The 27501-nt window shown below is 44.6% G+C and overlaps 2 protein-coding genes across 3 annotated transcripts in view; both read left to right on the forward strand.

The window, feature by feature from the left end:
• Positions 1-3072, forward strand: part of LOC120027383 (macoilin-1-like) — a 13714-nt gene extending 10642 nt beyond the window's left edge. The window contains exon 11 of the mRNA XM_038972296.1: positions 2839-3072. Within this exon, the coding sequence (XP_038828224.1) occupies positions 2839-3041 (203 nt within the window). The 3' untranslated portion in view covers positions 3042-3072. The remainder of the gene's footprint in view (positions 1-2838) is intronic.
• Positions 3073-6518: 3446 nt separating this feature from the next.
• LOC120027384 (low density lipoprotein receptor adapter protein 1-A-like) lies at positions 6519-25613 on the forward strand. 2 transcript variants are annotated; one of them, XM_038972299.1, is made up of 10 exons: positions 6519-7231; positions 7292-9834; positions 18477-18619; positions 18997-19109; positions 19300-19414; positions 20889-20961; positions 22189-22284; positions 22763-22911; positions 23001-23035; positions 24189-25613. In XM_038972299.1, exons 2-10 carry the CDS (start codon positions 9750-9752, stop codon positions 24328-24330), a joined length of 951 nt encoding a protein of 316 aa, XP_038828227.1. In that variant the 5' UTR covers positions 6519-7231; positions 7292-9749; the 3' UTR covers positions 24331-25613. The 2 variants fall into 2 exon arrangements, with proteins under 2 accessions (XP_038828227.1, XP_038828226.1); XM_038972298.1 differs by having other exon boundaries at positions 6519-9834.
• The last annotated feature ends 1888 nt before the right edge of the window (positions 25614-27501 follow it).

Genomic DNA, 27501 nt, shown 5'->3' on the forward strand with positions numbered 1-27501 from the left:
GAACCTGCGTCTAGTACAGTTCCCTTCCCTGACCCACGACCGCAGTACTACAGCAACCTGCGTCTAGTACAGTTCCCTTCCCTGACCCACGACCGCAGTACTACAGCAACCTGCGTCTAGTACAGTTCCCTTCCCTGACCCACGACCGCAGTACTACAGCAACCTGCGTCTAGTACAGTTCCCTTCCCTGACCCACGACCGCAGTACTACAGCAACCTGCGTCTAGTACAGTTCCCTTCCCTGACCCACGACCGCAGTACTACAGCAACCTGCGTCTAGTACAGTTCCCTTCCCTGACCCACGACCGCAGTACTACAGCAACCTGCGTCTAGTACAGTTCCCTTCCCTGACCCACGACCGCAGTACTACAGCAACCTGCGTCTAGTACAGTTCCCTTCCCTGACCCACGACCGCAGTACTACAGCAACCTGCGTCTAGTACAGTTCCCTTCCCTGACCCACGACCGCAGTACTACAGCAACCTGCGTCTAGTACAGTTCCCTTCCCTGACCCACGACCGCAGTACTACAGCAACCTGCGTCTAGTACAGTTCCCTTCCCTGACCCACGACCGCAGTACTACAGCAACCTGCGTCTAGTACAGTTCCCTTCCCTGACCCACGACCGCAGTACTACAGCAACCTGCGTCTAGTACAGTTCCCTTCCCTGACCCACGACCGCAGTACTACAGCAACCTGCGTCTAGTACAGTTCCCTTCCCTGACCCACGACCGCAGTACTACAGCAACCTGCGTCTAGTACAGTTCCCTTCCCTGACCCACGACCGCAGTACTACAGCAACCTGCGTCTAGTACAGTTCCCTTCCCTGACCCACGACCGCAGTACTACAGCAACCTGCGTCTAGTACAGTTCCCTTCCCTGACCCACGACCGCAGTACTACAGCAACCTGCGTCTAGTACAGTTCCCTTCCCTGACCCACGACCGCAGTACTACAGCAACCTGCGTCTAGTACAGTTCCCTTCCCTGACCCACGACCGCAGTACTACAGCAACCTGCGTCTAGTACAGTTCCCTTCCCTGACCCACGACCGCAGTACTACAGCAACCTGCGTCTAGTACAGTTCCCTTCCCTGACCCACGACCGCAGTACTACAGCAACCTGCGTCTAGTACAGTTCCCTTCCCTGACCCACGACCGCAGTACTACAGGAACCTGCGTCTAGTACAGTTCCCTTCCCTGACCCACGACCGCAGTACTACAGCAACCTGCGTCTAGTACAGTTCCCTTCCCTGACCCACGACCGCAGTACTACAGCAACCTGCGTCTAGTACAGTTCCCTTCCCTGACCCACGACCGCAGTACTACAGCAACCTGCGTCTAGTACAGTTCCCTTCCCTGACCCACGACCGCAGTACTACAGGAACCTGCGTCTAGTACAGTTCCCTTCCCTGACCCACGACCGCAGTACTACAGCAACCTGCGTCTAGTACAGTTCCCTTCCCTGACCCACGACCGCAGTACTACAGCAACCTGCGTCTAGTACAGTTCCCTTCCCTGACCCACGACCGCAGTACTACAGCAACCTGCGTCTAGTACAGTTCCCTTCCCTGACCCACGACCGCAGTACTACAGCAACCTGCGTCTAGTACAGTTCCCTTCTCTGACCCACGACCGCAGTACTACAGGAACCTGCGTCTAGTACAGTTCCCTTCCCTGACCCACGACCGCAGTACTACAGCAACCTGCGTCTAGTACAGTTCCCTTCCCTGACCCACGACCGCAGTACTACAGCAACCTGCGTCTAGTACAGTTCCCTTCCCTGACCCACGACCGCAGTACTACAGCAACCTGCGTCTAGTACAGTTCCCTTCCCTGACCCACGACCGCAGTACTACAGCAACCTGCGTCTAGTACAGTTCCCTTCCCTGACCCACGACCGCAGTACTACAGCAACCTGCGTCTAGTACAGTTCCCTTCCCTGACCCACGACCGCAGTACTACAGCAACCTGCGTCTAGTACAGTTCCCTTCCCTGACCCACGACCGCAGTACTACAGCAACCTGCGTCTAGTACAGTTCCCTTCCCTGACCCACGACCGCAGTACTACAGCAACCTGCGTCTAGTACAGTTCCCTTCCCTGACCCACGACCGCAGTACTACAGGAACCTGCGTCTAGTACAGTTCCCTTCCCTGACCCACGACCGCAGTACTACAGGAACCTGCGTCTAGTACAGTTCCCTTCCCTGACCCACGACCGCAGTACTACAGCAACCGGGTTCTAGCTGAGCCATTGTGTTCGTAGACTCTAGGATCAAACTCTGATGGCTGGGGATTCCACAAGGTTCAGTAACATTTACCTCAAGGTTTCATCTACCATTATATAAACAGGATACTCCTCGAGGTTCAGTAACATTTACCTCAGGGTTTCATCTACCATTATATAAACAGGATACTCCTCGAGGTACAGTAACATTTACCTCAGGGTATCATCTACCATTATATTAACAGGATACTCCTCGAGGTACAGTAACATTTACCTCAGGGTTTCATCTACCATTATATAAACAGGATACTCCTCGAGGTACAGTAACATTTACCTCAGGGTTTCATCTACCATTATATAAACAGGATACTCCTCGAGGTACAGTAACATTTACCTCAGGGTTCATCTACCATTATATAAACAGGATACTCCTCAACGTTCAGTAACATTTACCTCAGGGGTTCATCTACCATTATATAAACAGGATGCTCCTCAAGGTATACAAGGTGTTCTGCTATGCGACCCAGAGATGTAAATTAGAAACATGAAGAAAGTGAGAACACATTTCCTACTGTCATCTAACCCTCCTCTCTCTCTCTCTCCCCTCCTTCCCCCAGGTCAGATCCACCAGAGAGACCAGGAGATAGCAGAGTTGAAGCAGAAGATAGCTGAAGTGATGGCTGTGATGCCCAGTATCTCCTACAGCAACGACAGCAGTAGCGTCAGCCCTGTTACGCCACACTACTCCTCCAAGTTCATGGACAATAGTCCCTCTTCCCTGGATCCCAACGCTTCTGTCTACCAGCCACTCAAAAAGTGACAATAACACACACATTAATACACACTAACACACACTTACAAGAATACAGATTTACAGACCACATACGTAGTCACATCCCCTCATACATACGTAGTCACATACGTAGTCACATACGTAGTCACATCCCCTCATACATACGTAGTCACATCCCCTCATACATACGTAGTCACATCCCCTCATACGTACGTAATCACATACGTAGTCACATCCCCTCATACATACGTAGTCACATCCCCTCATATATACGTAGTCACATACGTAGTCACATCCCCTCATACATACGTAGTCACATCCCCTCATACATACGTAGTCACATACGTAGTCACATCCCCTCATACATACGTAGTCACATCCCCTCATATATACGTAGTCACATACGTAGTCACATCCCCTCATACATACGTAGTCACATCCCCTCATACGTACGTAGTCACATACGTAGTCACATCCCCTCATACATACGTAGTCACATCCCCTCATATATACGTAGTCACATACGTAGTCACATCCCCTCATACATATGTAGTCACATCCCCTCATACATACGTAGTCACATACGTAGTCACATCCCCTCATACATACGTAGTCACATCCCCTCATACATACGTAGTCACATACGTAGTCACATCCCCTCATACATACGTAGTCACATCCCCTCATACATACGTAGTCACATACGTAGTCACATACGTAGTCACATCCCCTCATACATACGTAGTCACATCCCCTCATACATACGTAGTCACATCCCCTCATACATACGTAGTCACATACGTAGTCACATCCCCTCATACATACGTAGTCACATCCCCTCATACATACGTAGTCACATCCCCCCCATACATACGTAGTCACATCCCCTCACACATACGTAGTCACATACGTAGTCACATCCCCTCATACATATGTAGTCACATATGTAGTCACATCCCCTCATACATATGTAGTCACATCCCCTCATACATACGTAGTCACATCCCCTCATACATACGTAGTAACATACGTAGTCACATCCCCTCATACATACGTAGTCACATCCCCTCATACATATGTAGTCACATCCCCTCATACATACGTAGTCACATCCCCTCATACATATGTAGTCACATATGTAGTCACATCCCCTCATACATACTTAGTCACATCCCCTCATACATACGTAGTCACATACGTAGTCACATCCCCTCATACATACGTAGTCACATACGTATTCACATCCACTCATACATACAAAGACACAAACTCTTCTGGTCAGGTTTTTTGGAAGCGATTGGAAATGATCTCGGCTCTGTGTAGGACGAGCTTCTCCGAAGTGTTTTGGTTGTGTTTTGGTTGTGTTTTTGGAACCTGTTGCGGTCGGAGTCCCAGCCCCGTCGTTCTGTTATTCCCAGTTTGTTTCCATGGTGATGCCTTTGTTTTCTTTAGTTTTTTTTGGAACAGCTGGAGAGGTAAAACTACACCAGGGAAGGTGTTTATGTTTTGTGATTGAGCCATTCTGATTTGAACTGGTAAGAGAGAGACGTAAAAGGGACATCGGTTTGTCTGTATCCTGAATGGCGCCCTATTCCCTACAGCCCATGAGGAATGTTCTGAGTGGAGAGAGAGGCCGATGAGGACTGACTGGTTAGTTGGTATAAATGTCTAGAAAGACCCATCGTCTTGCTCTCTCTCTCTGTGCTTCATGTTCTCTGTCTCTCAGTGCTTCATGTTCTCTCTCTGTCTCTCTCTGTCTCTCAGTGCTTCATGTTCTCTCTGTCTCTCTGTGCTTCATGTTCTCTCTCTCTCAGTGCTTCATGTTCTCTCTGTCTCTCTGTGCTTCATGTTCTCTGTCTCTCAGTGCTTCATGTTCTCTGTCTCTCAGTGCTTAATGTTCTCTCTCTCTCTCTTTCTCTCTCTCTCAGTGCTTCATGTTCTCTGTCTCTCAGTGCTTCATGTTCTCTGTCTCTCAGTGCTTCATGTTCTCTCTCTCTCTCAGTGCTTCATGTTCTCTCTCTCTCAGTGCTTCATGTTCTCTCTCTCTCTCAGTGCTTCATGTTCTCTCTCTCTCTGTCTCTCTGTGCTTCATGTTCTCTCTCTCTCTGTGCTTCATGTTCTCTCTGTCTCTCTGTGCTTCATGTTCTCTCTGTCTCTCTGTGCTTCATGTTCTCTATGTCTCTCTGTGCTTCATGTTCTCTCTGTCTCTCTGTGCTTCATGTTCCCTCTGTCTCTCAGTGCTTCATGCTCTCTCTCTCTCTCTCTCTCTGTGCTTCTTGTTCTCTCTCTCTCTGTGCTTCATGTTCTCTCTCTCTTTATCTCTGTCTCTCAGTGCTTCATGTTATCTCTCTCTCTCAGTGCTTCATGTTCTCTCTCTGTGCTTTGTGTTTTCTCTCTCTCTGTCTCTCAGTGCTTCATGTTCTCTCTCTCTCTCTCAATGCTTCATGTTCTCTGTCTCTCAGTGCTTCATGTTCTCTCTCTCTCTCTCTCTCTCTCTCTCTCTCTCTCTCTCTTTCTCTCTCTCTCAGTGCTTCATGTTCTCTGTCTCTCAGTGCTTCATGTTCTCTGTCTCTCAGTGCTTCATGTTCTCTCTCTCTCTCAGTGCTTCTTGTTCTCTCTCTCTCTGTGCTTCATGTTCTCTCTCTCTTTATCTCTGTCTCTCAGTGCTTCATGTTCTCTCTCTGTGCTTTGTGTTTTCTCTCTCTCTGTCTCTCAGTGCTTCATGTTCTCTCTCTGTCTCTCAGTGCTTCATGTTCTCTCTCTCTCTCTCAATGCTTCATGTTCTCTGTCTCTCAGTGCTTCATGTTCTCTCTCTCTCTCTCTCTCTCTCTCTCTCTCTCTCTCTCTCTCTCTCTCTCTCTCTCTCTCTCTCTCTCTCTCAGTGCTTCATGTTCTCTGTCTCTCAGTGCTTCATGTTCTCTGTCTCTCAGTGCTTCATGTTCTCTCTCTCTCTCAGTGCTTCATGTTCTCTCTCTCTCTCAGTGCTTCATGTTCTCTCTCTCTCTCAGTGCTTCATGTTCCCTCTGTCTCTCTGTGCTTCATGTTCCCTCTGTCTCTCTGTGCTTCATGTTCCCTCTGTCTCTCTGTGCTTCATGTTCTCTCTGTCTCTCAGTGCTTCATGTTCTCTCTCTCTCTCAGTGCTTCATGTTCTCTGTCTCTCAGTGCTTCATGTTCTCTCTCTCTGTGCTTCTTGTTCTCTCTCTCTCTCTCTGTGCTTCATGTTCTCTCTCTTTATCTCTCTGTCTCTCAGTGCTTCGTGTTTTTTTTCTCTCTCTCTCTCTCTCTCAGTGCTTCATGTTCTCTCTCTCTCTCTCTCTCTCTCTCTCTGTCTCTCAGTGCTTCATGTTATCTCTCTCTCTCAGTGCTTTGTGTTCTCTCTCTCTCTCTCTCTCTCTCTCTCTCTCTCTCTCTCTCTCTCTCTCTCAGTGCTTCATGTTCTCTCTCTCTCTCAGTGCTTCATGTTCTCTCTCTCTCTGTCTCTCAGTGCTTCATGTTCTCTCTCTCTCTCAGTGCTTCATGTTCTCTCTCTGTCTCTCCGTGCTTCATGTTCTCTCTCTCTCTCTGTCTCTCTCTGTGCTTCATGTTCACGATCTCCTTTTTCTTTCTGTCCATTTTGTTCAGCAGGTTTTGTCTCAGCTTAATGTTAGTCTTTGTATGATGGGACTATTATACTACACTACATTTTTGCTTTTAAATGTGAAGAAGCTGAAACATTTGAAGTGGTATCTTCTGTGAGTTTGATTATGAATGGAAAAGTACTTTGTTGATGTTTTGGTATTATCGCCATTACTTAAATATGTGATTCTTTTTTTTTTAAGCAACACATTTCAGTTTAGTTATGACGATAACAATGGTAATGTACATTTCTCTATACCAGTGGTCTTGGCAAGATCACCAATTTGTACATCAACTCACATTCACCCTTGACTCCAAACAACATCCGGGATTATCAATTAACGCCAACAGTCCGGTCAAGAAATACATATCTTTCACAATTGGATTGTCAATGGAGATGACCTGGTACTGCCTAAAGGTTAAGATATATGACCTGGTACTGCCTAAAGGTTAAGATATATGACCTGGTACTGCCTAAAGGTTAAGATATATGACCTGGTACTGGCTAAAGGTTAAGATATATGACCTGGTACTGCCTAAAGGTTAAGATATATGACCTGGTACTGCCTAAAGGTTAAGATATGACCTGGTACTGCCTAAAGGTTAAGATATATGACCTGGTACTGCCTAAAGGTTAAGATATGACCTGGTACTGCCTAAAGGTTAAGATATGTCATCTGTTTGCTGCAAATGCACTCAAACCCGTCTATCCTTTTGGACCAAATTAGAATCTGTCGTTAGGCCATATTACTAAAAACCTACTGGATTTAATGATGTCTAGGTAACTGATGTTTACCAGTTGTAAATTTCACTGTGCCTTGCAAATTTCTTTTTTTTAAAGTAGTGAGTATAATGGGTTACTTCACCAATCTTGATATAGGACCCGGGCTGTCTCAATAGTGTTAGCTTGCTTCCTTTCATTGTACCCTTTCCTTCGTGATCTCTGATCTGGCAGGTGGAAGCAACATATGGTGAAAGCCTCTCACCTATCATGAAGGAAAGGAGATGAAGGAAGGAAGCCAGTGTAGTGGATTGAGATGTCCCCCATCTCTTACCATCTCCCATGCAGCCCAGTCTCCTTTTATATTAAGCCCGATACTCTTAGACACCGATCAGTGTTGTCTTAAAAAAGGAAAGGAAACAAATTGATTTGGTATATGAATGAACCTGGTCTGCCAAACAACAGCCAAACAGCTATTAAATATGTCTACCTGGTCAGGCCAAAGGGGTCAGTAAGATCAAACTCCAGGCTCTTATGTCCACTACTACGGTGGCCCAGAGTGGACATTTATTTGTTTACAACCAAGGTTGGGGTCAATGCCATTTCAATTCAGGAAGTAAAAACTGGAATTTCAGTCATCTTCAATGTTTTTTAATGAGGAAACATTTGGAATTTGGTTAACTTTCTGAATTGAAATGGAATTGACCCCCGACCCTGTTTACAACCATGTACATTATTACATAGCGATGAATGTTGTAGGCTGTTTTTCTTCAGTTCAAAGTGCCACGTTTGGGTGTTTCTCAATGCACCCCCTCTCCCGTTCATTAGATTGACGTATCTCTTGCTTTAGGTTTGGATAAAAGCATCACACCATAGCTACACATTGTTGTGTTCATGTATTTGACATTTTTTGGACGTTCGGTTCTGATTTTTTTTTTTTTTTTTTTAGGTTGATCAGAAAGCAGGTCCGGTAACGGTTAAATTGACTCGCTGCTTTTGTTATTGATTTGGTTGCAGCTGTTTTCTCTCTTGCTTCATGTTTTTAATTCTCTCCTTCTAGCCTCTGAGTCGCAGATTCGTTTCTGTTCATCGCCACTCCTTATGGAATCGTCATGCAAAAACAATTGGCTTGAAAGACTACATTTTAAGTTGGCAAGAGCACAAACAGATCTGGGAAACAGGCTAATCTCTTTCCAACTGGGATGATAATGATGACGATGATAGTGTGAAGTTTTGTATTGTGGAAGTTACACCCTGCCCACTGGGCACACGCTTGTTGAATCCTCGTCGTTTCCATGTCTTTTCAATGGCGTTACGTTGAGCCAACGTGAAATAGACGTTCAGTTGACATCTGTGCAGTTTGACCATAGGCCGTGTTTTGTTTTGTTTTGTTTTTGGCCGTAGGGTGAAGTTGCCCCTAGATGCTGATTTTGGGTCGGTACCTAGACGAAACTTGACCCCCCCCCCCCGGGCGTTGTGTTTTCTCATGTTTTCTACCTGGAAAGTATTGGTGTGGATCACAGTAATGGACTTGTGACCTGTTGTGAAGATGTTCTATATGTTTTAGTGGGAAAGAAAGTGTATTTTGTTGTTCCACCATGTTGTTTTCTCTCTATCTCAAAGTGATGATGATGATGATTATGTCGGCTGAGTCCAAACTTCTCTGACTTTGGGGCCGTCACCTGGAATTAAAAAAAAAATGAGTCTTGCAGGCGATGATGATGATGATGATGATGCAAGCTGTTTGAGAACAATCTGTGTTGTATTTCTTTCTCTCTCAGATATGAATATCTCTGATGTTGCCATCTGCCTATTCATCAGGCTCTTGTTTAGACTACTAATGCACCAGAGCATTAATACATTGTACCTCCAATGAGTGGAAAATCTGATGAGAAACTTAGAGTTCCTATTTGTCTGTGAACTTACATTTTCCCTCTGGTTTACCTCAATACTGAATACGGATTAGAATTGTATACAGTAGGAGCAGGAGGAGGGTTGTTACAGTTTATGACCACAAGGTGGCGACAGTACGTTATTTTTGTTGATAACTCATGATTTGCGCTTTTAAAAAAAGAAAAATGTTTTAAAACATTGGGACAAGTAGTCTAGCATCTTCGTTATCACTTGTTGATATCACAGTTACAGATAACAGGAAATAAAGCAAAGGCAGTTTTATTTTATTTTTTTAAATCAAATGCCGCTTGACACTGTTTTGACCTCTTGGGATTCCCTCCTGACGTATGTTAGGTGGGGATTCCCGTTCGGTTGATTAGCAGATATAGCGCCGCACACCGGGTCCCAATTCAACTCATCGCAAAGACTAAGAAGTCAACTACAGTCTTTGGAGCTCTGTGGTCTACAAACTTGTTTGTCAAGTTTTCTTGTCCTAAAAGTCGGTGATGGATGCCTTACGGTCGGCTGGAAGAGCTATCATCCGAAGTCCAAGTATCGCGAAACGGTCTTGGAATTCGGGCAAACATAAAAGTAAGGTTTGTTTTTAAGTGAAAAGGTACTCTGATATTTGCTTCACTCCTCTTCGCCTATGCTTTGTAGTGAACAAAGTATTCGACAAATTGTTTTAGTGGTGTAAACACAGCGAATTATTAACACTTGCCAATTGTTATGTTTGTGGGTGCAATTTTCATGATATGCCGAATTTCTGGTCGTTTGTTGGCTACTTAGTAACACTTGTTAGATCCAGTGCAACACTTTTACATAATTTCATCAATCATATATCCATTGCATGTTTTTCATTAGTTCACTCTCTAGGCTAGGCTACTGTTGTCATGCCTACGTGGGGGCACAATTACGCTACCAATCAAGTAAGAAACAAACATGTAGCAACTACGTGTTTCCTAATGAAATTAACCCGGTTACAATATAATACCGCTTTTTTTGGGGGGGGGGGGGGATTTTGATAAGACTGGCAGTGTAGACTGAGGACCTTCCTATCTAGTGATCCACTATCCGCAAGTCTTCCCAATTTATGAGATCAGAGCCTGAAATGCACCACACCCTTGGTAACCATATTCATCTCTCATGCAATGACTTAATTGCCTGTTTGGATAACTGTCTACTTTGTCCCTATACTGGGAACTCTTTTACTGACGCTGTTCAGTGTACTATTACAGTAGCCTAATAGGGATAATTTTGCCTGTACATAAATAGCAGTGGTGTAAAATACTTAAGTAGTTTTTTTGGGGTGTATTTCTACTTTACTATGTATATTTTGACAACTTTTACTTCACTACATTCCTAAATAAAATAATGTACTTATTACTCCATACATTTTCTCTGACACCAAAAAGTACTCGTTACATGTTGAGTGCTTAGCAGGACAGGAAAATGGTCCAATTCACTCACTTAACAACATCTCTGGTCATCCCTACTGCCTCTGATCTGGTGGACTCACTAAACAGAGAACATCCTTGGTCATCCCTACTGCCTCTGATCTGGAGGACTCACTAAACAGAGAACATCCCTGGTCACCCCTACTGCCTCTGATCTGGTGGACTCACTAAACAGAGAACATCCCTGGTCATCCCTACTGCCTCTGATCTGGAGGACTCACTAAACAGAGAACATCCCTGGTCATCCCTACTGCCTCTGATCTGGAGGACTCACTAAACAGAGAACATCCCTGGTCACCCCTACTGCCTCTGATCTGACAGACTCACTAAACAGAGAACATCCCTGGTCATCCCTACTGCCTCTGATCTGACAGACTCACTAAACAGAGAACATCCCTGGTCACCCCTACTGCCTCTGATCTGGAGGACTCACTAAACAGAACATCTCTGGTCATCCCTACTGCCTCTGATCTGGTGGACTCACTAAACAGAGAACATCCCTGGTCATCCCTACTGCCTCTGATCTGGAGGACTCACTAAACAGAGAACATCCCTGGTCACCCCTACTGCCTCTGATCTGGTGGACTCACTAAACAGAGAACATCCCTGGTCATCCCTACTGCCTCTGATCTGGAGGACTCACTAAACAGAGAACATCCCTGGTCATCCCTACTGCCTCTGATCTGGAGGACTCACTAAACAGAGAACATCCCTGGTCACCCCTACTGCCTCTGATCTGGAGGACTCACTAAACAGAGAACATCCCTGGTCACCCCTACTGCCTCTGATCTGGTGGACTCACTAAACAGAACATCCCTGGTCATCCCTACTGCCTCTGATCTGGTGGACTCACTAAACAGAACATCCCTGGTCATCCCTACTGCCTCTGATCTGGAGGACTCACTAAACAGAACATCCCTGGTCATCCCTACTGCCTCTGATCTGGTGGACTCACTAAACAGAGAACATCCCTGGTCATCCCTACTGCCTCTGATCTGACAGACTCACTAAACACATGCTTTGTTTGTAAATGAATGTCAGTTGTAGTGTACTGTCTGGTTTGCTTAATATAAGGATTTTCAATTATTAATACTTTGATACTTAAGTACATTTTTAAACTAAATACTTTTTTACTCAAGTAATAATTTACTGGGTGACTCACTTTTACTTGACACCTTTAATAGAAAAGGACTCATTTTCTCAAGTATGACTTTTTGAGTCCTTTTTCCACCACTGATAAATAGTTTACTTTAAATATCCACTTTTAAATTAACAAACGATACCAATGTTTGAATCAAGTCTATCCTCCTCTCAGTAGTTTTGAAGGTCCGTGTAGCGTTCTTAAGAATCATCTCTCACCCAGTTTGGAACCGTCTCAATGGAACTGGAACACGTGGCTGTTTATGTACGCTAATGTTACAACTACCGGCACTGTGGGGGCATATTTAAAGGTCAGTTGGCCACCCTATTCGCTACATAGTGCACTACTTTTGACCCAAGCCTTATGGGACCTTTGTCAATAGTAGTGCACTATGTAGCGAAGAGGGTAGGATGCAGATTGTATTCGGTGGCGGCCGGGGAAACTAGAACTACTAATCACTATAGTCACGATAACAGCTACAGGGGTGCTTCAGTCAGTAAATCCACACATTATCCACGTTAGTAACCAGATACTCAAATGGCCGCTCTGACAACGAAATACATGTATTTAAAAAAATATATATATATATGGAAGGCAGTTGGGGGGAGGTAAGATCAGGTGGGATCGTTCTAGCCAATGAGAGGGCAGATGTGCCTGTTGTTCACGCGCATAACTCTTGATATAAAATGTTTGTTTTTCTCAGTTTTTTATATCCGTACACTCAACAACCAAATTTAGATTCTATCAAATAAGATGCAAATAAACCATTAAATGTTTTGTTTAACCACATTCAACATTCTCATTGTCCTCCATCCAAAAACACCACCTGCTGGAGAAGACAGTTTTTTGGGCCCAGTAATCCCTCTTACCTCTTCTCCTCTGGTCCGCAGCATGGCTGGGTTCAGGCTTGGGAACTGCTGGTGCTTCCTCCGTTGTTAACACACTTATGGATGTTGGGTTTTATTATAGCCTCTTATTTAGGGGCCTCCCGAGTGGCACAGTGGTCTAAAGGCATTGCATCTCAGTGCTCGAGGCGTCACTACAGACCCTGGTTCGATCCAGGGGTGTATTACAACCGGCTGTGATCGGAAGTCTCATAGGGAGGCGCACAATTGGCCTGGCGTCATCCGGGTTAAGGGAGGGCTAGGCCGGGGTCATCCGGGTTAAGGGAGGGCTAGGCCTGGCGTCATCCGGGTTAAGGGAGGGCTAGGCCTGGCGTCATCCGGGTTAAGGGAGGGCTAGGCCCGGCGTCATCCGGGTTAAGGGAGGGCTAGGCCCGGCGTCATCCGGGTTAAGGGAGGGCTAGGCCTGGCGTCATCCGGGTTAAGGGAGGGCTAGGCCCGGCGTCATCCGGGTTAAGGGAGGGCTAGGCCCGGCGTCATCCGGGTTAAGGGAGGGCTAGGCCCGGCGTCATCCGGGTTAAGGGAGGGCTAGGCCCGGCGTCATCCGGGTTAAGGGAGGGCTAGGCCCGGCGTCATCCGGGTTAAGGGAGGGCTAGGCCCGGCGTCATCCGGGTTAAGGGAGGGCTAGGCCCGGCGTCATCCGGGTTAAGGGAGGGCTAGGCCCGGCGTCATCCGGGTTAAGGGAGGGCTAGGCCCGGCGTCATCCGGGTTAAGGGAGGGCTAGGCCCGGCGTCATCCGGGTTAAGGGAGGGCTAGGCCCGGCGTCATCCGGGTTAAGGGAGGGCTAGGCCCGGCGTCATCCGGGTTAAGGGAGGGCTAGGCCCGGCGTCATCCGGGTTAAGGGAGGGCTAGGCCCGGCGTCATCCGGGTTAAGGGAGGGCTAGGCCGGGGTAGGCCGTCATTGTAAAATAAGAATTTGTTCTTAACTGACTTGCCTCGTTAACTTGAACATGATTTCATGAGTTATTTATTTAACACAAAATGTAATGTAGAGGTAGGTAATGTTGAGTTTTAAAGCTACTGGCAGTGAGTGACCGGCTTTCTGGTCTCTAATCTACAGTAGGCTTTCTGGTCTCTAATCTACAGTAGGCTTTCTGGTCTCTAATCTACAGTAGGCTTTCTGAGTGTTTAGGTTCCCTGGTTCTGAATCTTTTTTCCAGGTTGGGGAAAAAGTCCTCCGTCATCACTAGTGACCCATATCGTTCAGCCTGCAGGACCCCACTCCTATAGTATCGTTCGTTCTAGTTCCTAATTCTATGGTATGTACTGTGGAAATAAAGCAGAGCCTTATAATACTGTGTAGGAAGATATTGTCCCCAGTCTACTAGACTGGGAGTTGGATAGAAGTTGCCCTCAGGCACAGATGTATAATCCATTTACCGTCTCCCCAAAAAAACTCATTTTTCTCTGCAACGCCCAAGGGTACTGTATACAACACGCCTCACTCTCCCTTTCCTCATCCCGTGTCAAACAGATGGCTTTTGTGTTAGAGAGGGTTTTAGAAATGGGTAGGGGTAAAAGCCACCTTGGCTGTTTTTTCCCCCCCACGTCCTCTTGACACATGGACCATTGGATAATATTTGTCCATTTGAGGCCACGTCACTTCCACATCAAAAACAGTATCGTTTGTCCTCTTATTTATTACACAGTATTATAAGGCACTGCTTATTTCCACAGTACATACCATTAGAATTAGGAACTAGAATACTCATTAGTCACTAATTAGTCATGTTTGTTCAGTCACTCCTATGGTATCTATACCTAGTTCTGTGAAATCCATTTAGTTCTACCCCCCCCCCCCCCCCCCCCCATACTCAAATAGTATGTGTTGACTTCTGTGAATGTAATGTTTTTCCTCATTCCTATAGGTGTAGTTGACAGAGTTCTGAGAATTCACTATTATTGTTTGTTCACTCATTTTATATCCACCTTGAAATCCCTGGATTCTAATTGGCTGTTGTGTTGATAGAGGGCTCTGTTGTGTGTTTCCTGTTGCTGTGGCAATGTTTTTGTTACCTTTGGTCTGCATTGGGACGGAGTGGTCGACCTCCCTGCGTTATCGTGTGTCTGTGTGTGTCACTGTAGTCTAATCTATAGGTCCAACTTACATCCAGAAACCTTACATGATCTTGAATCCTTTCTGGTCTTCTAAGAAGAAGTATTTTCATTGGACATAGCCCTCAGGTCTTCTAAGAAGCAGTGTTTTCATTGGATGTTAGCCCTGTCAGAAGTCAGCTCCTAGTAGTCCAATGTCCCTAGATAACATAGACTATGTAGACCTAAAGTGAAGCACTGGATCTATATGACAGAAACGCATATCCTAGCCTTCTCCATTTCTCCGTCCACTGTTCCCCTCAATTCTCTCTCCCTCCATTCATCTTATCCCTCATACTTGAAGACTTGGCAATGATGCAAACTGCAAAGAAGCACTCAAGAACAAGTCCATCAGAAATCACTTCAGTTGACTTCTTCCTTCATAACCATCTCTGCCAAATTCTTTGATTTTGAGAGATTGATAAGGGAAAGTCATTAATGATGATCTTTAGGAGTGTGTTTCTCTGGTGTCTTGTCATCCTACACGTACATTCAGCTGATTCCCCTCACGAACCCCTGAAGCCATCCATCTTGTTGTCTGGTCATCAGGCAGTCAGTCAATCTCCTCTCAAAGCAGAGCTGCATGTTACTACACACACACACACACACACACACACACACACACACACACGCAATCCTCCTCATGATAGACAGGGATGTATATGTTATGGTCATTAGTCAGAATCATGGTTAACAAACCAGAAAACACTGGGACTGTTTTCTAGTTTTAAATGTAACCGTTCTGGGGATGGTGTGTAGGTGGTAGCTCTTGGCCCGTGTCTGTGAGAGAACGTCTGTGATGTATCTGGGTGAGAGAGAGAGAGAGAAGGTCAGTGTGTGTCTGCATCTGTGTGTATGGCAGTGTGCACTAGATCTCCAGAGTTCTAGACGGCTACAGACGCACAGAGATGAGGAATGAGAAAATGGACTTCAATATTTAATATTACTCACTGTCCCCCCCCTCCCCCGTTTGGCTTTCTGTCTTTCTCCTTCAATTAAACATGGAAGTGGGATGAAGTTACCTACTGCATGTTAAGGTTTAATTTGCCTGGCTACCCATCCACATAGCTCTAGCCAAATGCCACGCCCACTAACGTTTCTTCTCCGTGGTGAGTGCAGCATGCTACAGGCAAAGGTTTCGTAGAGGGTAGCTGATCCTAGATAACTTACCCCAGGCTTAAAAACAATGACAACATCCATGGAGACTCTGGAACAGATTAACATCTTTCTCTTATCATTGCTTTTCAAAGTTAGTGTACAAGACTATTCCCTTTTTTTACTCAATATTTTTCCCTTTTCTCCCCCTCAATATTTTGCCCTCTTTTACAGATCAGCTATAGGTTAGTTCTGAGTTAAAACATGTACTTTTACCTACAGTTATTTTCTTCCACCCTGATCCATATAGTGTTTTTTAGAAACTGTTTTAGACATCTTTTTTCACGTTCATATTCAAAAACAAAGTCCTGTTAAAGGAAAATATCTTTAGCTCAGCTAGCGAGAGACCAACACTGAGTCAACAGTATTTCAGAGACAGATATAGGTTGCTACATCGCTCATAGTATTGACCTTGTTCTCAAACATGGTTGAATATAGCATCTGGACTTTGACCCACCTAGCTGCTTGGAAACTGGACAGATGCATGTGAGAACAACCTGGAGTTCATGACCTTCTACTGGTCTTGATCCCATAGAGTATGTATCTCTATGGTTCTAACTTTATTATAGTTTTGTGATTTTTTTTAATTTTACATTTTTATTTGAAATTCAGTTTCAGTCAGTTTTCTGACTTGACTTACTGGTTGTTTTGTTTGATAAACCATTTTTATAGTTTAAAAAAAAAATATTATTTAGAGTTTGGGAGAGAAAGTAGCTGTGGTAGTCTAGGAGACGTTTGTTTTTTTGGGATTTCACTTCTTGCCACTGGGGGGCAGTAATGCATAAGGAGATGGGACCATAGACTTGGATAGACAACTCATCTCTGTGTCATGAGGGTGTCTGTGAGAACATGGGCAGCACCGTTGAGGACATCTCCATCTTGAAATAGTCCATTTTCTTCTTCAAGAGTAAATCTCATTGGCTGATTTCCTTCCTGATGTCATGACTACAACCCCGGGTCATCAGGTCATACCAACTGGGTCATCAGGTCATACCAACTGGGTCATCAGGTCATACCAACTGGGTCATCAGGTCATACCAACTGGGTCATCAGGTCATACCAACTGGGTCATCAGGTCATACCAACTGGGTCATCAGGTCATACCAACTGGGTCATCAGGTCATACCAACTGGGTCATCAGGTCATACCAACTGGGTCATCAGGTCATACCAACTGGGTCATCAGGTCATACCAACTGGGTCATCAGGTCATACCAACTGGGTCATCAGGTCATACCAACTGGGTCATCAGGTCATACCAACTGGGTCATCAGGTCATACCAACTGGGTCATCAGGTCATACCAACTGGGTCATCAGGTCATACCAACTGGGTCATCAGGTCATACCAACCGGGTCATCAGGTCATACCAACCGGGTCATCAGGAGGGCTCAGCCAATGAAGTTGGAAGTCCTGCCCAGTTGACTAAATAAAAAAAATGGCGAAAGTCCTCAAGGGCACTGCCCATGCTAACTTCTGTGTGTCTTTCTGTTAAATCAAACAAGACTCTGTTCCAGAGAGGTGGTCGTTCGGTTTCTTAAGGCTGATGACAGTTGTCCACAGACAGAATATTCTCTCCACTAACGCTTTGGATGCAGGGGCAGAAACCACAGCTTTGGATAAACGGCCATCCTTGCCTGCCAGAACTGGAGAGATGACTCTGTAAACATGCCCCCCTTTACCTCTTCCAGGTATTTCCACAGCTCAGACAGGGCACTGAATGCCCTGCCAGGTTGACCCTCAGACAGTCTTAGATACGAGGAAGCTGTATTTCTGAAGAAATGTGGTCGAGATGCTTGCTGGATTCAACGTGCTGGCATCTTGCTGTGGTCCTGCTGCTCCATGACTGTACTCTCTGATTTGCTAAAAGTGCAGAGTCTTGTTTCCCTCATCAGTGGCTCCATCTCTGTTGAGCGAAGTGCCAGAGACACACTTGGGTCATCAGGCAAGCTGCTGCAGAGTGAGGGTTGAAGTTTGCTGCCTGAGGATTCAGTATGCCTGCAAAGCGCTCGCGCAGTGACTTCAGGAGGACCTGTGCCAACTGTTTTTTGCAACAGTAGTTGACTGCGAGTGTGACTCGAGGTCGAGACGGCACGGTACCACATCAGACAGTGACTGGCTGTCAGTTTGAAGTCGGTGTGGATTGCGAACGGCTCCAGCAACTTCACAAGCTGCTCTAGCTTGGCCCAGTCACGCTCCGTGCTCACCCTCGGATTTCTTCCCTGTTAGGTAGTGGTAGGCCTAGCTTGTGCATCATTATCACTAGCTATTTGAAACCACCCCATCTACTTTCAGCATTAAACCACATTTTGATTTTTGGCCAAAGTTTAGAAGATAATAAAAAAACATCAAATTGTTTTTAGTTAGTTTCAGTTCACTAAATTATTTTATAAATTCTTTATTTTAGTTTCAGTTTTCATTTTACTATAATAACCTTGCTATGGTTGTAAGGAATAGGCGGTCAATCTTATAACCTGTCTCTCTAGAACTTCCTGAGAACTGGACGGACACGAGGGAGACTGTTGTAGATGGCATGACCTTTAACCTCCGCCACCTAGGCATGACCCTGGTGGACCAGGCCAAAGGAGAGGACCTATCAGCAGCTGCTGTCAAGAGGATCGTTGCCACGGTGAGCTGTGATGTCATACAAGTAGGAGGGATTGGAATTTCAAAGCACAGGAAGTTCCTAAACTCTTGATTTATAGTTTGAGTTGATCTTGATTGCTTCTGCTCTCAAGAACAGCATTTTTTCTTGTTAACTAAATAACGTGGCCTGCTCCTTTTAAAACAAATGACCAATTAGCTGTATTGGTTTCATTATATTGTTAATCTTTTCTTAGCATCAATGCTTACTGATGATCGATAGATATCTTGCTTTTGTGATTATTTTAAAATCTTTGTCTAATTATTGTTATTATATTATCTCATAGATCCAGGCCAAAGCCTTTAGAAATAATTGATTTGTAAAGATTCTATATTCTCTGTCATCAACTCTGTCCCCTCCAGGCCAAAGCGGGAGGTAAGAAGCCTCAGAAGGTGTCTCTGAAGGTTTCTCCTCAGGGTATAATGCTCTACGATAGTCTGACCAACCAGCTGCTAGACAGCATCTCCATATACAGGTGTGTGTGTGTGTTGGGGAAGAGGGCAAATGTCTTTGAAAATACAGGAGACCAGACCTCCACAGAGCTGGGTGACATCTCTCTCTCTCTCCTCTCTCTGAGGACACTTGCCATTTTGAACCGTAACTGTAAACCGCTGAATTTATTTTGCCCTCTGGACATTTTTAACCTTTGCCCTTGTGTCCTGCAGGATATCCTACTGCACGGCGGACAAGCTGCACTACAAGGTGTTTGCCTACATTTCCCAGAACGCTCTCAACGGAACACTGGAGTGCCACGCCTACCTCTGCTCCAAGAGGAAAGTGGTGAGTGTGAACTGACACCACAACAAGCCCTGTAATCTGGAAGGACTGGATGAGTCTAAGAAATATTCTTATGCATCTGCTTGGACCTCCTGTAGGCTAACTGAATGTTTTTTATTTAACCTATCTACACTGAACACAAATATAAACGCAACATGTAAAGTGTTAGTTCCATGTTTCGTGAGCTGAAAGGAAAGATCCCAGAAATCTTCCATACTGCACAAAAAGCTTATGATCATTACAGGTGCACCTCTAAAATGTGCATTTTTGTCACACAACACAATGCCACAGATGTCTCTAGTTTTGAGGGATCGTGCAATTGGCATGCTGACTGCAGGAATGTCCACCAGAGCTGTTGTCAGAGAATAGAATGTTAATTTCTCTTCCGTAAGCTGCCCCCAATGTCATTTTAGAGAATTTGGCAGTACGTCCCACCGGCCTCACTGTGTCACCTCACTGTGTCACCGTTTTTTAAATAATTTTTACAATACTTTTTATTTTATCTGTGACCGACAGATGCATATCTGTATTCCCAGTCATGTGAAATCCATAGAGTAGGTCCTAATGAATGTATTTCAGCTGACTGATTTCCTTATATGAACTAGAACAGTGAAATTGTGGCATGTTGCTTTAAAAAAATTGTTTTTGTTCATTTTATTGCCATCTTTCAGTTCTGTGAACACTAAAGCAGTGTTTTCCAGCCCTGGTCCTCCAGTACCCCCACCGCTATAACCCTGGTCCTCCAGTACCCCCACCGCTATAACCCTGGTCCTCCAGTACCCCCCCACCGCTATAACCCTGGTCCTCCAGTACCCCCCCACCGCTATAACCCTGGTCCTCCAGTACCCCCCCCACCGCTATAACCCTGGTCCTCCAGTACCCCCCCCCCCCCCCCCCCACTGCTATAACCCTGATCTAGGGGTTAGGGAAGGGGATAGACACGGAAATGAATCCACTCCTTAGAACAGGATGGAACAGCCTTCCTACTATAACTACTAGTTGTGCAGGGTTTTGTTCCAGTCCTGCTCTAACCCAGCTGACTGTACTAATCAGCTGCTCAACAGGACTTTGAGCACCTGAATTGGGTGTATTAAAGCGGGGGCTGGAACAAAAGCCTGCCTTTAAAACATGTTTGCTTCCAATATAACCCCTACATCTGACTGGCCTTCTCTCGTTCCCCCGGGGGAAACATTAGAAGGTTGCACTCCTCGTGTCCCCTTTTCGACTGCGTGTGTTGCTGGGATTCTGGAGAACACTAATACATACATACATACATGCATGCATGCATGCATGCATACATACATATAATAAAAGTATATTTTTCACTTGGTCTTTTTCAATAACGTTTGTATGTTGTCCCATAAAATAATCTTTACTCTTAATTTCAGTGTCCTTTGATTGCTAATGAAAGTTAATGTTGTTTCATTGTGGCTTATAGCATTATAACAGCTTTGTGAATGGTCTCTTTCTCTCCTAGGCCCAGGCAGTGACTCTGACTGTAGCACAGGCCTTTAGAGTGGCCTTTGAGTTGTGGCAGGTTGCCAAAGAAGGTAGGTTGCTGTTCAGACCCTGCTACCATCCAGAAAGTGAGGTCTGTACAGGTGCATCAAAGCTGAGGCTGGGAAAAACAGCTTCCCTCTCAAGGCAGACTGTTAAATAGTCACCACTAGCCAGCCTCCCCCCAGTTCCCCTGCCCTGAACTTTAGTCATTGTCACTAGTCGGCTAGCATCCGGTTACTTTACCCTGCACCTTAGACGCTGCTATCCTATGTACAGGGTCATGGAACGCTGGTCACTTTGATCGTGTTTACATACTGTTTTACCCACTTCATATGTCTATATACTGTATTCTAGTTAAGTCCATCCTATTCAACTATTACTGTGATGTTACAAGAAACTATTCTTCAGCTATATATATATTCTATCGTATACTGGCTATTATATATATTACTGTACATACAGACTCCGACATTGCTCGTCCTAATACTTTGTGTATGGTTAGATATTACTGCACTGTCGGAGCTAGAAGCACAAGCATTTCACTACACCCACAATAACATCTGTTTAAATATGTTTATGCAGCCAATAACATCTGTTTAAATATATTTATGCAGCCAATAACATCTGTTTAAATATGTTTATGCAGCCAATAACATCTGTTTAAATATATTTATGCAGCCAATAACAGCTGTTTAAATATATTTATGCAGCCAATAACAGCTGTTTAAATATATTTATGCAGCCAATAACAGTAGATTTTTGCTATACAAACACCCATTACACGCAACCCGGGAGATGGACACGCACACATGCTTGTATTAACACACGCGTCACAAGGGCACAATTTAGCATTTCTATATGAAATCAAATGTTATTTGTCACATGCGGCGAATACAACCGGTGATTTTCCACAAATGCAGAGTTAAAGTAAGAAAAATGTGCTAAAGGGGGAAAAATAAAAAAAATGGTAACACACAATGACAGCAACGAGGCTCTGTACAAGGAGTACCGGTGCAGGGGTACAAGGTAGTTGAGGTAATGTGTAGGTAGGGGGTATAAGTGACTAGGGAATCAGGATGGATAATAAACAGAGTAGCAGCGTGTGTATTACGTGTGTGGGTTGAGTCCAGTGAGTCGGTGTAAAAGAAAAACAAAGGTAGACAAAGCACATAGTCTGGGTAGCCGCTTTGATGAATTGTTTCTGCAGTCTTTTGGCTTGTGGGGTAGAAGCTGTTCAGTAGCCGTGTGTGTTGATGGTAGTATTTTGTGTCATGTAGAGAAAGAGAACGGGGTGAAGTCCGGCTCGGCTGGAGAAGCAACCGGCATCTCCCAATTAGAAGGATCCAACAGCCTGGCTAGTCTGAAAGGAGAAGGTAAGGCGATGCACATCCACACACAGAGCGACACTGAGGCTGCATTTTCACATGCAGCCCAATTCTGATTTTTTTTTTTTAATTCCTCCGATCAGCTCTGAAAAATATCCGAATTGGACTGGCTGTGTAAACGCAGCCTCAGACCCACGCGCTCCATCTTTATCCAATGCACACATTCAGAAGACACAAAATACCTTGTTTATTGTTAATATAATGTTCAACAAATGTATGTTACGATGAAGGCACTAATTGTACATCTCTCTGGATAAGAGCATCTGCTAAATGACTACAGTGTAATTTACTTTATGTTATTTAGCAATGAAATGTCTTTCTGATATCTTCTTTTCCTCCTCCTGCGGCCTTGGTTGGATCCATAGGATTTAAGCCTGATAATTAGTTTATTTTTCTGTAAGCAGTTGGAGTCCAACTGTAGACACTCAACTTTACTGATTTGATTGGCTGATTTTTGTCTCCATAGATGTTGCCACGGGTAACCTGCTGGACCTGGAGGAACGGACTCATGTTGCCGTGGTTCTGGAAACCAATGGCAACGAGGAAACCAATGGCAACGAGGAGTTCCAGGTGGACGACGCTCCCGAGAACGTTGATAACGACGACACTGTCTGGGTACGTCTCAAATAATCCATCAGCCGTTTCTCTCTAAATGGGAGACAAATATTTTCGCTACAGAAACTCACAATCTCTCTCTCTTGCAGGAAATCGAGGAAGACTTGGATGAGGCTTTTTCTAGGTAAGACACTCGTCCTAAAATGTATCTGTTGTCAATAAAGTGAGTCGCTTCTTGCTGCTGATTGACCACAGAAATCAATCGGCTCATTGATTTTTGCTCAGATCAGATTTCCCTGAGTGATTTACAGCTTTTGGAGAATGTGACTCCACAGCTCCATCTAGACTGGACCTCCAGACTGACCGGGTTGGACTAGAGAAATAGTCCGAGGTAGAGATGATACAGAGAGCAGGGTCCGGCTCAACTCAGAATTGATTTCAGAATGTCTCATACATTTCAATTATTGAATTTGAATTGAAGCCGTAAACAGGATATAGAATTGCATTTAGAATTTGAATTAAAGGAAATTTAATTAAATCCAAATACCTCTTCTGTTCAATATTAGGTGTAGTCTGTACAAGATGTATATAAAATCTTGTTGAAACAATACATTTTTAGGACAAACTCTTCAAGGAAAACAAAACCTGTACACAAATATTCTAAAATATGACATTTTAATTAATCAGTTACATTTTGTTCAATAAAGAAGCCAAACCGATGAAATGTATAATTGGGTATTCTAAGGTCTTAAGAGTATTGGAACATTTGTTTCTAGAGAAAAGTGGTATTATTTGGTAATACTTAGCCTTTATGCTGTGACTACTGTAAAATATTGACTAAGTAAAGGGTTAAGCAGGTCTTATTTAATTTCTTTATTCAGAATTCTCTACGCTTCCTTGTGTAGGACCCACTGTTGTACTTCCTTGTGTAGGACCCACTGTTGTACACACTGCATCAGTCACACTTCCTTGTGTAGGACCCACTGTTGTACACACTGCATCAGTCACACTTCCTTGTGTAGGACCCACTGTTGTACTTACTGCATCAGTTCACTTCTGATTGGGATCATTCAACATCTGCTGGTCCTCTGTAGTGGAGGGGGTCTGCTGGTCCTCTGTAGTGGAGGGGGTCTGCTGGTCCTCTGTAGTGGAGGGGGTCTGCTGGTCCTCTGTAGTGGAGGGGGTCTGCTGGTCCTCTGTAGTGGAGGGGGTCTGCTGGTCCTCTGTAGTGGAGCAGGTCAGGGTTAGAGGGGTTTGAACACCCCACTCAGCTAATAATCCCTGCAGGTCATTACATGCATACCTACCTCTCTTCAACCCTCACCCCACCCCTCCAGACTGGCGGTGTCCCGTACTAACCCCCACGTCCTGGACGTTGGGGTGACTCCCCAGGATTGGCTGACAGAACCTGACTGTGCCAATGGGAACACATGCAACCAGAACACCACCAATGGAGATGACTTCTTCCCTGTCTTCTGATTGGCTACCGGAGAGCGACCGAGAAGCACAGCCTTCGGTTCTTTGGCCCAATCCCAAATCAACCCCTAGGCCCTACGCTGGAGCTACAGTATACCATATTTGTGTCCTCCTCTCAGGTCTGCACAAGTGCATCGGTCTAAGGCTTGAGATGGGGCCCATAGAGTTGACTTTGGCTCCATTCCAAACCGATCCCTTGCCTCTGTCCTTATTCCCTAGTTGACACCCTCCCCCCTTATAGATCTGAAAGGACTGCATAGGTTGAGAGCTTTTGGTTGAAATTCTGTCATTGTTTTTTTGTGTTTTTTTTTTCAAGTTTAAACCAAGTTTTTATAGATACACGGGGCCACCAGGAAGAATCTATGGGTAGAGGCTAGGGATTTGAATTGGGACCTGCCCCCCCCCCCCCCCCCCCCCCATCCTATTTACTGTTACAACCTCTGCTGTTACTTTTTGTTCTTTCATTTCTATGTACTGCAGTAGTAGATAGTATTACTACTTGGACCATAGCAGCACATTAGTACTCTTTGGACCATAGCAGTACTCTTTGGACCATAGCAGTACTCTTTGGACCATAGCAGTACTCTTTGGACCATAGCAGTACTCTTTGGACCATAGCAGTACTCTTTGGACCATAGCAGTACTCTTTGGACCATAGCAGTACTCTTTGGACCATAGCAGTACTCTTTGGACCATAGCAGTACTCTTTGGACCATAGCAGTATGCAGTACTCTTTGGACTGTGGTAGTATTTGAACCATAATCAGTATTATTTACCTATGTATTTATTTTGTGTTGGTTATAATTTGTTCTAACTAAAGATGGGGATGTGTATGATTTCAGTCAGATTTATATTGAGATTTAGAGCTAAACTATCTGTCACATTTAAGATTTGGATTAGTCTTCTACATAAACACACTTGATACTACAAAGCCTCAATACAGACCAAGCAAGACAACCAATGTTGGTACTTCCTACTTTGTATAGAGGATGTAGGCTTTGCATACTAGAGTTTTGTTCCGTTGCCATGAAACAACAGCAGAAAACACTTTGGGGAAAAAAAGGTACTTCCTGAATTTTTCCCCCACCAACTTATTCACAACTATTCATCCTGTTTGTGCCTACTTAAATGTGACCCAGGAAAGTGATGTACTATATTGAAACCCTTTCTACCATGGCCAGTTTCACCCTGTTCTGTAGCCTATCTTGAGCTTCATGACCAATGCACCATGTAATACACTCTACTGTATACCAGCAGAACTTTGAATAAAACTTTTTTTAATCATGCATATGAAATTAAATGTTTGTTTGGTCTACTTTTAACACCCACTGATGGAGGAGGGCGTCGCTGCACCAAAATGTTCCAGAAATTGTCGTTGGGAGTATTCTGGGTTTCCTGCTTATTCCAGGAATCCTTCAATCTGTATTTCTGGAATAACAAGGACATTTTTGGAACGTTTCCCGAATTTTGTAACCCTAGTTGCTTCTAATGCTATTTTATTATTTTACTAGGCAAGTCAGTTAAGAACAAATTCTTATTTTCAATGACGGCCTAGGAACAGTGGGTTAACTGCCTTGTTGAAGGGCAGAATGACAGATTTTTACCTTGTCAGCTCGGGGATTCGATCTTGCAACCTTTCGGTTACAAGTCCAACGCTCTAACCCAGGGGTGTCAAACTCATTCCACGGAGGGCCTAGTGTCTGCAGGTTTTTGGTTTTTCCTTTCAATAAAGCCCTAGACAACCAGGTGTGGGGAGTTCCTAACTAATTAGTGATGTTAATTCATCAATCAAGTACAAGGGAGGAGCGAAAACCCGCAGACACTCGGCCCTCCGTGGAATGAGTTTGACACCTGTGCTCTAACCACTAGGCTACCTGCCGCCCCGCTATATACCATTACATTACAACATACAGTGCCTTGTAAAAGTATTCACACCCCTTGGCGTTTTCCTATTTTGTTGCGTAGCAACCTGTAATATAAATGTATTTTTATTTGGATTTTATGTAATGGACATACACAAAATAGTCTAAATTGGTGAAGAGAAAATAATTTAAAAAAATGGAAAAGTGGTGCGTGCATATGTGTTCACCCCCTTTGCTATGAAGCCCCTAAATAAAATCTGGAGAACCAATTACCTTCAGAAGTCACATGTCCACCTGTGTGCAATTTAACTATTTAAGTGTCAAATGATCTCACATCTACACCTGTTCTGAAAGGCCACAGAGTCTGCAACACCACTAAGCAAGGGGCTGCACCATGAAGACCAAGGAGCTCTCCAAACAGGTCAGGGACAAAGTTGAGAAGTACAAATCAGGGTTGGGTTATAAAAGAAAATATCTGAAACTTTGAACATCCCACGGAGCACCATTAAATCCATTATTAAAAAATTGAAAGAATATGGCACCGCAACAAACCTGCCAAGAGAGGGCCGCCCACCAAAACTCACGGACCAGGCAAGGAGGGCATTAATCAGAGAGGCAACAAAGAGACCAACGATAACCCTGAAGGAGCTGCAAAGCTCCACAGCAGAGATTGGACTATCTGTCCATAGGACCACTTTAAGCCGTACACTCCACGGAGCTGGGCTTTACGGAAGACTGGCCAGAAAAAAGCCATTGCGAAAAGAATAAGCAAACATGTTTGGTGTTCACCAAAAAGCATGTGGGAGACTCCCCAAACATATGGAAAAAGGTACTCTGGTCAGATGAGACTAAAAATTAGCTTTTTTTTGGAAATCATGGAAAACGCTACGTCTGGCGCAAACCCAACACCTCTCATCACCCCGAGAACACCATCCCCACAGTGAAGCATGGTGGTGGCAGCATCATGCTGTGGCGATGTTTTTCATCGGCAGGGACTGGGACATTGGTCAGAATTGAAGGAATGATGGATGCCGCTAAATACAAAGATGTTCTTGAGGCAAACCTGTTTCAGTCTTCCAGAGATTTGAGACTGGGACGGAGGTTCACCTTCCAGCAGGACAATGACCCTAAGCATACTGCTAAAGCAACAATTGAGTGGCTTAAGGGGAAACATTTAAATGTCTTGGAATGGCCTAATCAATGCCCAGACCTCAATCCAATTGAGAATCTGTGGTATGACTTAAAGATTGCTGTACACCAGTGGAACCCATCCAACTTGAAGGAGATGGAGCAGTTTTGCCTTGAAGAATGG

Source organism: Salvelinus namaycush, chromosome 32, assembly GCF_016432855.1.
Source record: "Salvelinus namaycush isolate Seneca chromosome 32, SaNama_1.0, whole genome shotgun sequence".
NCBI lineage: Eukaryota > Metazoa > Chordata > Actinopteri > Salmoniformes > Salmonidae > Salvelinus > Salvelinus namaycush.